The following is a 15,643-nucleotide window of genomic DNA, read 5'->3' as shown; positions in this document are numbered from 1 at the left end:
TCATTCCAAGAAAATTCAAATAAAAATGTTTGAGACAATCAGGGAAATCTGCATACTGAATGGATATTTGATATTAAGGAAATATTAGGATTTTTTATGTCTAGTCATAGTATTTTGGTTATGTATATTAAAACAGTCCTTAATGACATACTGAAATATTTATGAATGAAATGATATAATGCCTGGGATTTATTAAAATAATTCAGGGGCAAGGGTGGGAAAATGAGGACCATGTGCAGATAATTGTGAACTCCCGGGAGACACATGGAGGTTTATTAAACTATTCTTTTTGTATGTTTGAACTTTTCCTTAAGAACTGTTTAGGGCATTTCTATTCTTTTTCTGTAATCTCCCTGGTGATGACTTTTGTTTACTTTCTACTGCATTCTTGTTTTTTTCTTACTGATTTGTTAGATGGGTTTAAAAAAATCTTTTTTAAAAGGAAATCAGCCCTTTATCTGTCATACAGGTAAATACTTTTTAGTTCCTCATTGGTCTCCTGAGTTTCTTTCTCATTTTTTACAGAAAATTTCAATATTACAGGCTAATTTGACCCAAATGTTTTGACCTCGTATATGTGTTTACCCCAAGACTATTTTGACTATGACTTTTGAATTCAATTATTTTTATCAGAATTACACTAATCCAATACATCAAGAAAGAGTTTTCTTGGGCAAGCTGAATGAAACAAATTTAATCCCTCCATTAGTTATTTTATGACCAAAATTAAATTCTTTCTAATGTTTCCCACTTTAAATTTAATTTTACGAAATTATTTTTTCATGAAAAGCACTTAGTCTCATGGGGTAAATGCCACCATGAAGATTTAATTCTTCTCTCAGTCATTTTTAGTCTATATCTGATTTCACCAGTTTCCTGCCATTGTGCGTTGTCTACTATGTCCATTATTTTTAATTGGTCCAATTTTTTCAGGTCACATTTGATTATCTAAATGTCAAAATTTTACTCCCTGTTTGAATTTTGGTCAATATCTAATTTAACATGTCAGTTTTCGTTTCTGTCAACTTGATTTTGTGTTGGTTATTTCTATACATCTGTGGTAGTTTGTATTATTATTATTATTTTTTTTTTTTGCGGTACGCGGGCCTCTCACTGCTGTGGTCTCTCCCGTTGTGGAGCACAGGCTCCGGACGTGCAGGCTCAGCAGCCATGGCTCACGGGCCCAGCCGCTCCGCGGCATGTGGGATCTTCCCAGACCGGGGCACGAACCCGTGTCCCCTGCATCAGCAGGCGGACTCTCAACCACTGCGCCACCAGGGAAGCCCAGTTTGTATTATTTGCTCACAGTTCTGCCTTCCCTCCTCACGCTCTCCACATACCCTCTACTGGAGGACATTTCTCTACTCATTGATGTTGAACTTGACTGTGTTGGCAGTCTATATTTTCCAAAGATGACCACAATGTATTTCCCATCTCACATTCATCTCTCAACATTTTAAAAAAAATTTTATTGAAGTATAATTGACTTACAACGTGGTGTTAATTTCTGCTGTACAGCAAAGTGACTCAGTTATATATATATATATTCTTTTTCATGTTCTTTTCATTCTGGTTCATCACAGGATATTGAATATAGTTCCCTGTGCTGTACAGTAGGACCTTGTTGTTTCATTCATCTCACATCTTACATTGACCTTGATGTCTTCCCATCAAGTAGGGGAGGTCTCTGTCCCCTCCCTCTTGAACCTGAGTGGATCTCTGTGAGAGCCTTGAGCAACAGGGTTCAGAAGTGATGTGTCTTCTGCGGCTAGATCATAAAAGTACAATACACTTCCCCCTTGCTCTCTTGGAACCCACCCACCATGCTTTGAGGGAGCCCAAACTAGCCCACACAGAGAGAACACCTGGGGAATGCCACAGAGAGGTGTTCTGGTTGACGGCTCCAACTGAGGTCCCAGCTGACAGCCAATGATAACCACCAGATGTGTAAGTGAAAACACCTCCAGAAGATTCTGGCCACAGCCTTGAATGTTTCCAGCTGGCGGCGCAGACAGTCTAGAGCAGAGGCAAGCAGTTCCCAGTGTGCCCTGCCTAAATTCCTGAACTACAGAATCAGTGAGCAAAAGGAAATGGCTGTTTCATGCCTTTAAGTTTTAAGGGGGGTTGTAATGTAGCAGTTGTAACCAGGGCACCACAGGACTTGCTTTGACTGGTGGAACGCAGTGCTGGTTCTGTGTGTGGTTCTGAGCCTGGGCTTTCAGAGCATCGTGGGTCCCCACTGTCTCTCTGGCCCCTCAGGAGTCTCTGACTTCTGTCATGACAAAAACATGTGCCTGCTGGTCCCAGAAAAAGGAGATACATGAATAACCCTGAACCCAACTGTTAACGGGCTGAATTGTGTCTCCTGCAAATTCCTATGTTGAAGTCCTAACCCCTAATATCTCAGAATGTGAAAGCACTTGGAGATAGGGCCTTTAAAAAGGTGATAAACTTAAATGAGGTCATCAGGGAAGGCCCTAACCTGATCTGCCTGGTGTCCTTATAAGAAGAGGAAATCTGGACACACATGGAGACACCAGGGATACAAACAGAGAGGAGTGACCACATGAGGACACAGTGAGAAGGAGGCCATCTGCAAGCCAAGGAGTGAGGCATCAGAAGAAACCAATCCTACCAACACTTCAATCTTGGACTTCTAACCTCCAGAACTGTGAGAAAATACATTTCTGTTGTTTAAGCCACCCAGTCTGTGGTATTTTGTTATGGCTGCCCTAGGAAACCAAAACACCAACCCAGAGCCTGGAACTAAACCTGGCAGATCCCAGCAGAGCCTCAGCCAACCCACAAGCCCATAAAAGATAGAAATAAATGCTCAAAGTTATAAGCGATCAAGTTTTGGTGTTGTTTGTTACACAGCATTATTGTAGGCGAAAAAATGACTAGTACGACATCAAATTTTCCCCAGGCCAATTTTGACAATTTTCTTTATTACCCACAACGTAATTCCTTAGCAAGTTATTAATCTAAACAAAGTTTATCACCTGCATAGTTCAACATCTTCAGTTATGTCGAAACTGCCCCTGCTGCTAGCAAAGCATCAGGGCCTGGGTCAAAATAATGGGGTCAAAACATACTATCAAACATTTCTATAGCTTTTATCCCCCTTAGCCTCCCACTGGCCATGTTCATGCCAGTCCTGCCCGCAGGCCAGGAGACCTGAATGCCAGGGCTCCTTTCTGCTCCATGTCTGCATCCCCAGCATCTTTCATGCTAAGGCAGTGAAATGGATCCCTCAGGCCAGACAGAAACTTGCACCAAGGCAGCTGTCTTTCTCAAATAAAAATTAAATGGATGTTCAAGGCTTCCCATGCTCTGGCCCCCACATACTCCCTCAGCTCCATCTTTCCCTGCTTTTCCCCAGACTTGTGTCTTCAGTAGAGGCAGCAGAGACTCCAAGGCCCTGTATGAGTCTCCCACTTCCCTGTCTCCCCTTGTTCATCTCTTCCTTATCCTGTGACAACCCACTGGCTTCCTTTATTTCCTCTTTCATGCCATGGTCCTCACTACCACAGGGCCTTTGCACATGCTTTTCTTTGCCTAAAATGCTGTTCCACCACCCCTTTCATCTAGTTTACACTCAGTCATCCTTCATATTGTAACCAAGCAGGACCCTATGAGGCCTCCCCTGAATAGATCCCCACCCATCTCCTCCACCTGCTTTTTGTCTGTAGAAAAACTTTAGTCAAAGTTTTAAAGAATAAAGTTAATCAGAGAAGTGAGAAAATGCAGAAAGAAAGGAAAACAGTCAAGCAAGACAAAATAATAATACTTTAGCCATTAAACAAAGTCAAGGACCTTTAGTTCTTCCTCGAGGACTATAGATAACATTCTGAGCCATGTCCTTTGAGCTGTTTTGCAGATACTGAAACCCCCACCAGGTGGGAGAAGTTAACTGTAGGCTGCCCGCAAGCATGTAGACCCCAGTCCACTTGGAACAAGGCGGCTGATGATGCTGACTCCTGATTACCTCCCCACCAAACAGTCAGAACAATGTCCATGAGCTGATCACACCCTGCTCCTTGAATACTATAAGACTCCTCACTGGGTTCGTGCCCCGGTCCGGGAAGATCCCACATGCCGCGGAGCGACTGGGCCCGTGGGCCATGGCCGCTAATCCTGCGCGTCCGGAGCCTGTGCTCCGCAACGGGAGAGACCACAGCAGTGAGAGGCCCGCGTACCGCAAAAAAAAAAAAAAAAAAAGACTCCTCACTACCCCCTCCAGGGCAGGACACACATTCCTGAGGGCATTAGCCCACTGGGGCCCCCTTTGCCTGGCAAAGCAATAGAGCTATTTCTTTCTACTTCACTCAAAATTCTGTCTCTGAGGTTTAATCTGGCACCAGTGTACAGAGGATGAATTTCGGCAACAATATCTCAAATATGAAGACACTTCTTCAGGGAAGCCCACCCTGACTTCTCTAGATTAGGTCAGTCCAAGTACCATGTATCTCCCCTTCTTAGCACTCATCTGTTCTATAATTTATTAGGGTGACCATTACAGACTTTCAGATTCATGAGGACTGGAAAACACGACACTGGAATGAGGTCTCATTCACTCTGTCCCCAGAGTCTGGTACATAGTGGACGCACGATAAATATTTGTTGATTGAATGAATATTGTCCCAATTGCCCTGCTGAATCCCTCCATTGGCATCCAGGGTGTCCTTGGAGGTGTGCCGCTCAGATGTCTCTTCAAGAGGACCTGCTATGAAGAGGATAGGTGTATGACCACCTCCAGCTGCTGCACTTTCAGAGCTGCTGCAGTGTTCATGCCAAGGCCACAGCCCCCCTAGGAAACCAAGGACTACAAAGGACTGAGCACGGTGGGACTCTAGGGATGGGTCAATTTTGCCCAACACAGGACTCATCTAATGGGCTTTTTTTGCTCTAAGGCTCCCCATTGGCCTGGCCAAGACTTTCTCAAAGATGCTGTGCCAGTTATCAATGTATTGCCCCTCCACCCCAAATTCACCCCTCAGTGCCTGCTCTAAGATAATGAGCAGGACTCTGGGCACTGCCCCCTTTACAGTGAGATGCTAAACTTCTCCAGTAGAGGGTGCTGGAGGGGACATACCAAGAGGAAAGGAGGCTTCTCTTCTTGGTTCTGGGGTATGTGTGTGTGTATTCCTATATAATCTGCTTTCTGCCCCAAGACCAACCCTCTCCCACAACACACACCTTCCTACTATTCTCCAGGGCGTTCTACTCCAGTCACTGTGGCCTCCTTGATGTTCCACATTCCACAAACTGACAAACTAAAATCCTGTCTCAGGATCTTTGCACTTGCTGTTTTTTCTTGTCATATGCCACCTCTTCCAAGAGGCTTCACCTTCCACCCCCAAACCCCTTTTAGCTCTGTCCCTTTATCCTGCTGTTTTGTTCCTTCATAGCACTGATTACTGTGTAACATACTGTATATTATACTTACTTATTCCTTTTTCTGTCTCCCCCACTACACACACACACACACACACACACACACACACACACACACACATAAAGAAACACCTCCTCCATGAGGCCAGACACTTTGTGTGTCTCGTTCACTGCTGCATCCCCAGGGCCTAGATTAGTACCTGGCACACAGCAGATACTCAGTAAGTATTCTGCCTTTCCTAATCCCACCTATCATTTAAGGCTCAACCCCAACCTCTACTCCTCCAGGAAGCCCTCCCTGATAAGTGGGGCCCTGGAAAGTGGCTTACTGCCTCTCACCTACTGTCCTGCCCAATTTTAGGTATAATGTAGGCTTTATGGCAGGTAGAGACTGCGATGGAGACTGAAGGCAGATGAGAGCAGGCCAGCTTTATTGGGGTTAAGTGGCGGGGAGGGGCCTCCGTAGGCTCCGGGCCAGGGTAGAGCTGCAGCGCGAGCAGCTGGGATGCCACGTCACTTCTTCCACTCCTTCCTCTCATAGTCCCACCGGGAGGCCAGGCCTTGCACAGGGTTGCCCTTCATGTCCAGGATGCGCTGGAGCTGCTGGGCCTTCCACTCATCCATCAGGGTGATGGGTTTCTTAGGGAACACTGCAGGGAAGGAACCGGGTAGGGACAGGGGCATGCTGGACCCTGCCAGGCCCACCCCCTCTCGCTGAGCCAGGGTCTCCAGGCACAAGGTCAGGGTGCCCTGCATGAGGACCCCTCGCCACCCTGTCCATCCGCCACCAGACTCCCCACTAAAGCTGCACTCTGGGGACCTCTGAGTTATGATCCCTGCTCTGCCTTAGACTTGGTGTGGGAACTGGGCCAAGGTCCTTCCCCTTTCTGAGCCTCAGTTCCCTCACCTACTCTGTGACCCAAGGGTAAGAGGAGCACTGGTTTGAAGTCTTTCTGGGTCCAAATCCCAGCTCTACCACTACCTTGCTGTGTGACCTTGAACAAGTCACTTCATCTCTGAGCCCCAATTTCCTTACCTGTCAAAAACAGGTCCTGTCCACCAGGGTTGTGGGGATTGAATGTGTTAGTATTTATAATGCAATTGGCAGAATGAGGGAAGATATGAAAACCCCTAATACATGATAGCTACTATAATTACTGAGTTTGCTCCCACTTATTGGGAAGGGTCCAGGATGAGACAGTTTCTTATGCTTCCTGAAGGGGTTGGGAGTGGGAGGTAGGATAGGGGTGTTCACTTTAAAGCTGTGGGGACCCAAAGGGTGAACTCACGGAGGCATTTTAGGTGCCTTGATGTGTGGACCTAGAAAGGCCTGGGGGCCAGAGCTCCCAGCCCTGCTCACATCCTACTTCCTGGTCCATCTGCGCCTGAGGCCAGCTTAACCTGCCTGACCTTTGTCTCTGGTACTTTCTATTCGTGGGTGTGAAAGAAGGGAAAGATCTTTATGGGCACCTATTAGTACCAAACATTGGACTAGAATAGAATTTTTCCCAAAGGTTCTCTCATTTCACCCTCATGCAAGGTAGGAATTCCCATCACACTTTTACAGAAGAAGAAACAAAGTGAGGCCTCTGGAGGTGAAGTCAATTGAGGCAGAGACTGCCACCTCATCCCCAGCATGCTCCTCTCTACTTCCAGAGCAGTGCTTCTCAAACCTGAGTGCACATCAGAATCACCCAGAGGGATATTAAAACATAGATTGCTGGGCTCCAGCCTCAGAGTATCTGACTCAGTAGATCCAGAGTGGGGCTGAGAATTTGCATTTCTAAGTTCCCAAGTGAAGCTGTTGGTCCAGAGACCCCACTTTGAGAATCACTCTTCTGTAGTAATAAATGGTCGGTTGGGTACATGATTATTCAGCTAAAGACTATATTTCCCAGCTTCCCCTGTGGCTACGCATGGTCATATGATCACTTCTAGCCAATAGGATGTGAGCAGAAGTGGTGGTGCAAATTCTGGACCTTAGAGAGAGCGTGTCCTCCCTTTCCCTCTTCCTGGCTGGAATGTAGGCTTTATGGCTGGAGCTGGAGCAGCCATTTTGTATGTCAAGAAGGAAGCTGCATGTTAAGGATGGCAGAGCAACAAGACAAAAGGAGTCTGATATTGTGGAATCCCCATACTCCCCCTGGCCTTTTTTGTGAGAGAGGAAAAAAACTTCTATCTTGTTTAAGCTCTTGTACATTGGAGACTCTTTGTTACAGCAGCCAAAACAATATACTGAAAAGTTCACGGTTAATAACAGCAATCAGTAACAACACCGTTCATAACTATGTGCCAGGCACTAGGCAACAGTTTTATAATTAAATCCTCACAAGAACCCTGAGATGTGGGCACTATTATTCCCATTTTACAGATGAGAGAATTGAGGCCCAGAGAGGTAGGGTCCCTACATTGCAACCCAGGCAGCCGTGCTCTGCCCTTCCCCATACACCTCTTTGGGGGACTTTTCAAAACTCTTCAGATGAGTGCCAGCATAATTCCCTTATCAAAGCTTGGCGGGTGGCTGTGGCCACAAGGGCACGGCCAAGGGCTGCGGCCAGCTGAGACACTGCCACTCACCATAGACCCGCTGCCACCAAATCAGCAGACCTGTGAATCCAAAGAAGAAGAAGACACAGCCCATCACTGTCTTCCACTCGTTGGAGCGACGGTTCATCTCTGTGAAAGTCTCATGGAACTGGAGCCGGTACACTGGAGGCAGGTGAGGGGTGGGGGAGGAGGGGCCTCAGGTGCATCCATTCCAAGGGCCCTGGGCCAACTCTTGGCCTCAGGGACCTCCAGCCTCCCCCTCCCTGCAGCAGATGCTGTCCATTCAGCACATTCTTATTGAGCATCTAGCATGTGCAAAGCATGGCCAGGAGCTGATGGCAAAGCTGGCTCCCAGGGGCACTTCTGGTGGGCAGCACTTGGGGTCACACATCCTTCCTGCTTCCCAGGGTCAGGCCCCTGCTCTCCCACCCACCTCACCTGCCTCTTTCTGCTCCATCTCCCCATACCACTCAGTGATGCCCAGGACCCTCCATGCTCTCCAGCTCTTATATCCTTCCCCATGCTGTTCCTACTACCCGGCAGCCCCTCCTCCTCAGCATCCAAAGCCAGCTGGAACAACCCTCCTCCTCTGGAAGGCCCACCAGGATTCCATCTTTCTCTCTCCCTTGGGTTCTCACAGCCCCCTGAACACACCTCACCCAGCCGCATATCCTGTATTACAGCTATCTGGGCTTGTGTTGGTTCCCCCACTGGACTGGGAGCACCCTGAGGGCAGGAACCCTCAGGGGGATTCACTTCTGTGTCCCCAGCATCGCCTAGCACCAGGCTGTGCACAAACAGTTCAACGAATAAAAAAAGGAATGAAGAAAGGAATGAATTTCACCCCTCAGGTATGCATTCGAGTCTTTGGGTGGTTCTGGCTGTCTTGGCTGGGGGCTCTCCCTGCCCACTGCTCCGTGACAGGCCAGGCCCTTCTTTGCAAAGTCGCCCCCAGCCCCGCCCTGAGACCTACGGGCCACCTTCTCAGCATGGCTCAGCTGCGTCCAGCTGCCCTTCTCCTTCTCCTTCAGGGCCTGCTGCTCTGCGTTGAGCTCCGTGCAGAAGGGCTCATCGGGCATGGGGTAGGAGCGCTGGGCATGGTAGTTGGTGTAGGGGGGCATCTTCTCCTTGCCGTGGGCTGCGGGCACAGGGAGGAACTGAGTTCAGGCTGCCCCTGGGACGTCCTAGCACTAACCGCAGTATTAACAAAGAGGGTGGCACTTATTGAGCACTTACTGTGTGCCAGGAGCCATGCTAAGGCCTGCGGGCGAGTTGACTCATTGGCTCGGCATCACTCTGAGACAGTGATATTGTTCTCTTCATCTTACAGAGGAAGAAACTGAGTAGCTAAGGGACTTGCTGAAATTCACAGAGCAAAGGGAGCCGGGCCAGGGCTGCAATTCAGCCCCTGTGGCTTCAAATCCTGTGTCCTCTGGGAAGATCTGGGGTGAGGAGGGCACATCAGGCAAAGGCAATGGGTAGGGAAAGGTTCAGTGTGATGAACCTGAGATGGCAGATGGGAAACTGCCCCACATACTGTAAAGCATTATCCCTATGCTTGTTTTTTTTTTTTTAGAAGATGTTGGGGATAGGAGTTTATTAATTAATTTATTTATTTTTGCTGCGTTGGGTCTTCGTTTCTGTGCGAGAGCTTCCTCTAGTTGTGGCAAGCGGGGGCCACTCTTCATCGCGGTGCACGGGCCTCTCACTATATCCCTATGCTTTTAATGAGTGGTCAAGGGCACAGCTTTGGAGTTGCGGAACCCCAGTTCCACCCCGGCCCAGCTCTGACAAGCCCCTTTACCTCACTGTGTTCAACGTCCTCATCCGGAAAGTGGGGAGAGTAAAAGATCCAACCCCACACTGTTGTGGAAGCTTCAAGATAATGCACTCAAAAGGCTTAGCACAGTGCCTGGCACACAGTAGGTGCTCCATAAATTACACTGATAGACAGCGGTTGGCTTTACCTCTGGCTTCCATTCTTGGAAGCTTTCCCTGATGGCTAAGCCCTCAAGGGCTCCATGTGAGTGTCCAGAACAAGGCTGGGTGCTCGAAGGGTCTCAGTAAAGCTTCTTCTGTTTATTGTCACCAGCGATGCCCTCAAGGAGGGCATTGGTACCACCTTGCCCAAATAGCATGGGAACTGCTTTGGGCAAACAGTCCTGGCTCTGGGCCTGTTTGTTTACCTGAGAAATGGAGATAACAGCATAGCATCCACTTCATGTGTTTGCTGTGAAGTCTAAATGTGTTAATCTCTGCAAAAAGTTTATCACAGCTCAGGGTACATAGTAAGGGCTCAATAAATGTTATCTGTTTTTATTCTCCAGAGGGTCAGGAAGGCCCTTCTATCTGGCTGAAGTCTCTCCTACTTTAGGCCTCTTTCTTCTGACTAGCATGGACACAAGGGTCTGGAAAGGCGGTCCAAAGTTCTGTCAGCACATTCAGCCTCAGGGCACAAAGGTCTTAGGGGCCTGAGATATGGGGGTCAGACCCTGAGAAAGCTTGGGAGGAGGGGACGGCTGTCTCTATTTCCTGGAAGAATGTGGCCCCGGACCAAGGGGTAGGATCATGGGAAATGGTTTGGGGCAGGCCCAGGGCAGCATGAAAGGGACCAGAGGCGCCTGCAGACAGGACCCTTGCCCCTGGCCTTGCAGTTAGGCGAGGGTCAGGGCGGGGTGGGTGTCCAGGTCTTACCAGTGCCTCCTGGGCTGTGGATCCCTCGCATTCCAAGTCCTCCTTTCCTCAGCACCAAGCTCCAGGCAGCTCTAAAGGACATCTGGGGGTGTGTGTGGATGAGTCCTGCCCTCTGCCCTCTGCCCTTCCCCTCAGGATCCAGAGGAACAGCTTTTTCACAGGTGCTGTGGCTGGGGGACTGGTCCCCAGGATTTCAAGGTCACCGCCTGCCCCTTCTAATTTTGTATGATATACCTATGGGGGTTGATGGGCATCCTAGACATTTGGAGCCCCCTCCTGGGACCTCAGTTTACCATCTGAGAAGTGGGAGGAGGCCTAACTCTTAAGGCAGGACCTGAACAGTTTGGGTCTGGGAGCCTGGGTTCTGGTTCCAGCCCCAGCTCATGGTGGCTAGGTTGGGAAACCTCTCTCAGCTGTTTGTCCTCTAGAGGAAACAGGGTGGGAGTCCAGGTAGGGAGGGAGCAGGTCCTGGGCTAACTCTCCTCGCTACAGGGCCATCTGCCAAGGTCTCCTGCAGATGGTTTGGCCCCCACCCCTTCCCCCATAATTGGCTGCCTACGTGCCTGGAGAGCCTGCTCTGCTGGACCTGGTGGGAGAGGGAGACAGGCGAGCCCAACCCTCCATCCCCGGGGAAATCTCAGGGTCTGGCATCCCAGGGGGGTGAGGAGGGGACTTAGAGGAGGACACGGACCAAACTGGGACAGAGGGAGGAAGAGAGGCACACATCTGGGGAGAAGAAGGGGGTATCCCTTCTAGGGAAACAGAGGCACCCAATCATTAGAGAAAGGGAGGGGCGTACCATATATGGAAAGTGGGAAGGGGCTGCACATCTGGAAAGGAAGGGCTCCCCATTAGTGATAAGTGGTTGAGAGCCCCACCTATGGGGAGGGAAGGAGTAATCTACATTTGAGGAAAGAAATGGCTCCCCATATGCGGACGGAGGAAAGTTCCCCTCAACTCTGAGCTGCCAGTAGCCGCCCGCCCGCCCCACCCCCCATGCTCCTCTATAGCAGCGCCCCCACGGGTGGTAAAAGCCGGAGTCCCAGCCGCGTCTCCCACCGGCTCGGGTTTGGGCAGCCGGGGCTCTTCCCAGCCACTCACTTACCGTGCGGCTCAGCGGAAGCCAGAACGCGACCCGGGTCTGCGGAGCAAGTAACGGAGAACAGGCTGCAGAGGGACCGGAGTGCTGGAGCCCGCCTCCGGGCCCGCCCCACAGCCTTTCCCAGGACCGCCTCCGCGTGGGAACGTCCTGCCTGGAAGAGCCCAGCCCTCGTCCCTGGGGGCTCCCAGCCACAGACTGGGGAGAGGGGCTGCGCAATGACTCCCCGCCTCAATTTCCCTGCCCACCGGGGTCCTGCCTCTGGAGACCACCAGCTGACGCAGCCCTGGGACTAGCTGGCTGTGTGTCCTGGGCTGGCCCAGCCCTGTGAGTCCGGTTGTCCCAGGAGCTGGATCTTCCTGCCTTCACACCTTTGCTCACCGCTGTTTCTTCCACCTGCAATGCTCTCTTAGGGCTTTTGAGGACCCAAGTCTTGGCAACTTTCCAGCCCAGACCCCATGCCTTCCTGCTCCAGGAAGCTACAAGCATCTAGAATCTGGGAGCTGGCCTGTGGTGTACCACCTGGCACGAATGCCCTCATACTCAATGACAGGTGAAAAAAGCCTCCCCCTGGGTTCAAATCTTAGCTGTGTGACCTTCAACAAATGACCTAACCTCACTGAGTTTCTGTTTTCTGAAAAAGAGAGCTAATGATATCTCTTACCTTACATGATTGTAGTAAAGATTAAATATGTCAATAGAAAAATGTGCATCAGGCACATTTATTCAAGAACTATTTATTAAGACCTATTACAGCTGGCATTATTGTCTACTGTTTAACAGGTTAAATGCTTGGGGATTTAGAGACAAACAAAATCAAACACGGTCCCTGCCATTTTAGGGCTTACAATCCAGTCCAAGCAGAGAGGGGCCTGTGCAAAGGCCCAGAGGCAGAAAAACACAGGTGTGTTCACAGAACAGAGAGAGGCCATCTTGGCCAGAGTGTAATGGGCAAAGGAGAAAGCTGGAGAGAGGCTGGAATACCAAGCAGGGCCTCATAAGCCACGGTGTGGATCTTGGATTTTATTTGAAAGCTGGGAAGCCAAAGAAGGTAAGTAGGGGAGTGATGTGGTTAAATGGAGCAGAACATGCGTTCAGTAAATATGGCCTGGAATTGTTAGAATACTGATTCTGGACTGATGGGTGAAGGCTGTGAATCCTTTCGTGGCCTGGAATTGTTAGAATACTGATTCTGGACTGATGGGTGAAGGCTGTGAATTCTTTCGTGGCCTGGGGCCAGAACTTTCTAGGTCTGCAAGCTCCGGTCCCCTGAGGTGTGCCGAGCACCCACCCACCCATCAGGGTTCCTGTAGCCCATTGAAGCCATAGAGACCCACTCTAGCCAGTGCCTAGAGGAAGGGGCTTAGTGCCCTGGAAGCAGATGAGTCTTGAAGAGCAGGGACTCAGGGGGAGGTACTAGAGAGACCGTAGAGTGGGCAGGATGCATGTCACCTCCATTCTGGGAGGTGAGAAGGCAGTGTGGGAGTCTGCTGGATGTCCAAGAGACCCCAGCTCCCAGGACTGGCCATGCTTACTCCTGGGGGCAGCTCCTCCCCCTTCCCCATGATCAAGGGAATTCCAGATTTGAGAGAACCCAAAGAGGACCACCTTACCTCTTGGATGCCGTCCAGGGTGTCCTGAAGATTAGCCCTAAGGACAGAAGATGAGGTAAGGCCCTCCTTCAGGCAAACTGGGGAGGACACACCTTGAGTCTTGTCAGATCTTTCCAGGGGCAGGTGGGTGCTGGCTGCACTGGGGTGAGTGGCAAATGTGTAGGCTTTACTGCTGCCACACTCGTGACTAAGTGGCTCCATTTCTGGGCCTCAGTTTCCCCATCCATTACAAGGGCCTCCCAACGGAGAACTTGACCCTCTGTTCTTCTCTACCGTCTCCCACCCCCATCTCTGTGGGAATGCCAGGCTCCAGATGTGGAGCAGTGCTGTGACAAGGAACATCTGTTTGGGAAGCCGGCCCCAGGGCTGAGGGTGATGGGGTGATGGCAGGCTCCCCGGCGGCTCAAGGTTGATATAGGGCAGCACCACTGCCTAGAGGGCGATGCCCAGCAGCGTCTTGAGGTCTGGAACCTGGAAATAGTCAGACTCTCCCATAAAGCAGGTCACTCAGGTGTCCTGGGGCCGAGGAGTAGGAGTCTTCCGTGGGAACCTTGGTGGGCACAAGGTGGGCTCCAGATGAGGCATTACACACCACTCACGGCAAGGGGCCCTACATGTGAATGCAGGCTGAGATTTCAGAAACAGCAGGAATAGGAGGTGAGAGGGATCTGTCCCTTTCAGGCGGCCCTGCGGCTCCAACCCCCCAACAGGAACCCATACAGAAAGGAGCAGCTCTCTCTCACTTGATCAGATTCAGGGATGCCCTGAGTTTCTGCTCAGACACAAAGACCTGAGCCACAATCTCAGCATCCTGCTGGTACAACCCCTTCCCCTCCCATTCAGGCTTCATGCAGGACCCACCTCTGGCCTCCCAGCCCAGAGGAGATACTGAGGAAGAGCTAGGCCTCATGGAGGACACAAAGCCGAAAGTAGGAAGAGGTGTCGGACAAAGCGTTGCGGACCCGTATCCCCAGCCCCTGGGGAGCCCCTGGAGCCATTTGAACATGGGGAGGAGGCCTGGGATAGGAGGGGACGAAGCCAAGAAGTGCAGGGACTGGGGAGGAGACATAGGGTAGTCGGAGACCGGAAGGTAGCAGTAGGCGGGGCTTATCCTTAGGGGCGGGGACTGCGTGTAAGAGTGGGCCAGGGAAGAGCAGGGCAACCGAGGCACTAAGGGGATGGGGCCAGTTGGGCGGAGGGGGGGGGGTGGTGGCCGGTAAACAGAGGGGGCGTGGTCAGGACCGAGCAGAGCCCGATCCCGCCCACCAGCTGGAAAGCTGACTCCCAGCAGGGACACTGTGATTCCGGGACACTGCGACCTTCAGGGCGACGGGCAGCGCCAGCGTGAAAGTGCCCGGGCGGCAGCGCAGGCTCGGAGGACGTCGTGCGAAGACCCGCAGATCCAGCAGGGACCAGTCCAGAAAGCGCTTCTGCAACTGTAGACAGGAGGGCCGGCTCAGAACCGACGCCGAACCAGGGCTACCACGGGGGCGGTCGCTAGTGGCGCGTTTCCCGGCCCTAGGAACGATCCCGTGGCGCGATCAGGAGCAGGTGGACGCCCTCGGATGGATTTCATTGGGACGGGACGGGACCGGTGGTGGCCTGGAAGACGGAAACCTCCTTCCTGCAGGTCTGTTATCTCTGCACCACCACACCTGGGGCACGAAGTGAGCGAAGCCCGCGTTGTTCAGCCGGAAGAGGAATTCCTCGCAGAGTTGCAGGGGAGACTTTTGAGGCCGACCCCTCTGGCTGTCACTCATGGCCTCTTGCCCCCCCCCCCACAGGCGGCCGTTATTCTAGGTCCCGCCACCTGCCTCACTCTACTCACCTACGTCCCTCGTCTCCTCCCTCCTTCCCCGTCCTCGAGCTGCCAGTCATCTTTCCCTGGCCCCTTGCACAGTCATTGTGCCCCCACCTCTGGACTCTACGTAGTAGTCTAGCGTTCCACCATCTCCAGCCCTACCCCAGTCCCGTCAGTTATCCCTGGCCTCGCCCAGCTCGCCTAGCTGAGCCCGCCCGCCGGCCCCGCCCGTACCCTGAGGGTCCTCCTCAATCGCTCAGCCCGCGGCCGGCCCCTTGCCCAGTTAGTCCTTCCCGCACTACCTTCGCAAGACTCGTTAAACCCTCTTCCTGGCTCTAGCCTTGCTCTTTCAGTCATTCTGTGGTGCCGCCCACTCCCGAGCCCTGCCCTTACTGTCAGCAGCCTGCTCGCCACAGCACGCCCCAGCCGAGCCCCCACCCTGTCAGCAAGCCCCGCCCCCGCAGGGCACAGCTCACTTTCCCTAGATCCTCC

General features: G+C 51.4%; 1 protein-coding gene across 1 annotated transcript; it reads right to left on the bottom strand.

The window, feature by feature from the left end:
• Positions 1–5,806: 5,806 nt before the first annotated feature.
• COX4I2 (cytochrome c oxidase subunit 4I2) lies at positions 5,807–11,777 on the bottom strand. Its single transcript, XM_065893140.1, has 5 exons — positions 11,744–11,777; positions 10,639–10,720; positions 8,918–9,082; positions 7,975–8,106; positions 5,807–6,047 (listed from the first exon to the last, which is right to left on the bottom strand). The coding sequence occupies exons 2-5, from the start codon at positions 10,718–10,720 to the stop codon at positions 5,911–5,913; spliced, it is 516 nt and encodes a 171-aa protein (XP_065749212.1). The 5' UTR covers positions 11,744–11,777; the 3' UTR covers positions 5,807–5,910.
• Positions 11,778–15,643: the final 3,866 nt, after the last annotated feature.

The sequence above is a fragment of the Phocoena phocoena genome, chromosome 15 (assembly GCF_963924675.1).
Source record: "Phocoena phocoena chromosome 15, mPhoPho1.1, whole genome shotgun sequence".
In the NCBI taxonomy this organism is placed as follows: domain Eukaryota; kingdom Metazoa; phylum Chordata; class Mammalia; order Artiodactyla; family Phocoenidae; genus Phocoena; species Phocoena phocoena.
The sequence above is the reverse complement of the archived record's forward strand: the minus strand, read 5'-3'. Positions and strand labels throughout refer to the sequence as shown.

Excerpts from the sequence above, each read along its gene's own strand:
- COX4I2 (XM_065893140.1), bottom strand. The coding sequence starts at position 10,720 with ATGTCCTTTAGAGCTGCCTGGAGCTTGGTGCTGAGGAAAGGAGGACTT. Across the intron at positions 8,107-8,917 it reads CCATGCTGAGAAGGTGGCCC|TGTACCGGCTCCAGTTCCAT; the intron begins GTAGGTCTCAGG and ends ACCTGCCTCCAG. Across the intron at positions 6,048-7,974 it reads TTGGTGGCAGCGGGTCTATG|TGTTCCCTAAGAAACCCATC; the intron begins GTGAGTGGCAGT and ends CCTTCCCTGCAG.